We start from the raw sequence: 1028 nt of genomic DNA on the forward strand, positions 1-1028 counted from the left end.
ATATATATATGTATATATATATATATATATATATATATATAAACCGCATCTGAGCTGCATATACACCCCAGCTGTATATAGAGCTCAACTGAGGTGTATGTACACCTCATTTATATTTATAATAATTTTGTTTTATAAGCAGAATAAATAAATACAAACAAAACACACAAACAGCAACAGATATCCTTGTAGTACATATGCTGCTGCTGCTGCTGCTGCTGCTGCTGCAGTTCGTGCTGCTGCTGCTGCTGCAGTTCTTGCTGCTGCTGCTGCTGCTGCTGCTGCTGCCAGAGCTCCTGCTGCTGTTGGTGCTTCTGTTGCTGCGGCTGTCGGTGCTTCTGCTGTTGTTGTTGCTGCGGTTGCTGCTGTTGCTTTTGCTGCTGCAGCTGCTGCATCTTCTGTTGCTGCAGCAGTTGCTGCTTCTGTTGGTTCAGCTACAGCTATTGCTGCTGCTGCTGTTGCTGCTGCTGCTGCTGCTGCTGCTGCTGCTTAGTAGAATGGTACATTAGCCATGAGCCCAGCTGTATGAGTTTTGTCTGTTGCTGCTGTTGCTGCTGTTGCTGCTGCTCCTGCTGCAGCAGCAGCAGCAGCAGCACCGCCTGCTGTCTTTTCAGATAGCAGCAGCAGCAGCTGCTGCAGCAGCTCAGCTGTATTCTCGTTTGTTGGTGATGAGCCCATTGCTGCGTTCTGCTGCAGCAGCTGCAGCAAACACACACACAAATAAAAAATAAAAAATTAAATAAATAAATAAATAAATATATATATATATATATATATATTTTTTTTTTTTTATTTATTTATTTATTTTATTTGTTCATTTATTATATATTGTTTAGCTGCAGCAGCAAGTACCTGAGGGGTATTGGGGAGAGCAGCAGTTTGCTGCATTTGCTGCTGCTGCTGCTGCTGCTGCTGCTGTTGCTGCTGCTGCTGCATTGGTTGTTGCTGTTGCATGTGCTGCATCTGCTGCTGCATCTGCTGCTGCATCTGCTGCTGCATGTGCTGCTGCTGCACTTGCTGCTGCTGCT

General features: G+C 44.7%; 1 protein-coding gene across 1 annotated transcript in view; it reads right to left on the reverse strand.

Moving 5' to 3' along the window:
* Positions 1-440: 440 nt before the first annotated feature.
* Positions 441-1028, reverse strand: part of EMH_0030050 (uncharacterized protein) — a gene marked incomplete at both ends in the record, with an annotated part of 4073 nt that continues 3485 nt past the window's right edge. The window contains 2 exons of the mRNA XM_013494373.1: positions 441-572; positions 853-1026. Coding sequence (XP_013349827.1) covers positions 441-572; positions 853-1026 — 306 coding nt within the window. The remainder of the gene's footprint in view (positions 573-852; positions 1027-1028) is intronic.

The sequence above is a fragment of the Eimeria mitis genome, genomic scaffold, assembly GCF_000499745.2.
Source record: "Eimeria mitis Houghton genomic scaffold, Emh_scaff1122, whole genome shotgun sequence".
In the NCBI taxonomy this organism is placed as follows: domain Eukaryota; phylum Apicomplexa; class Conoidasida; order Eucoccidiorida; family Eimeriidae; genus Eimeria; species Eimeria mitis.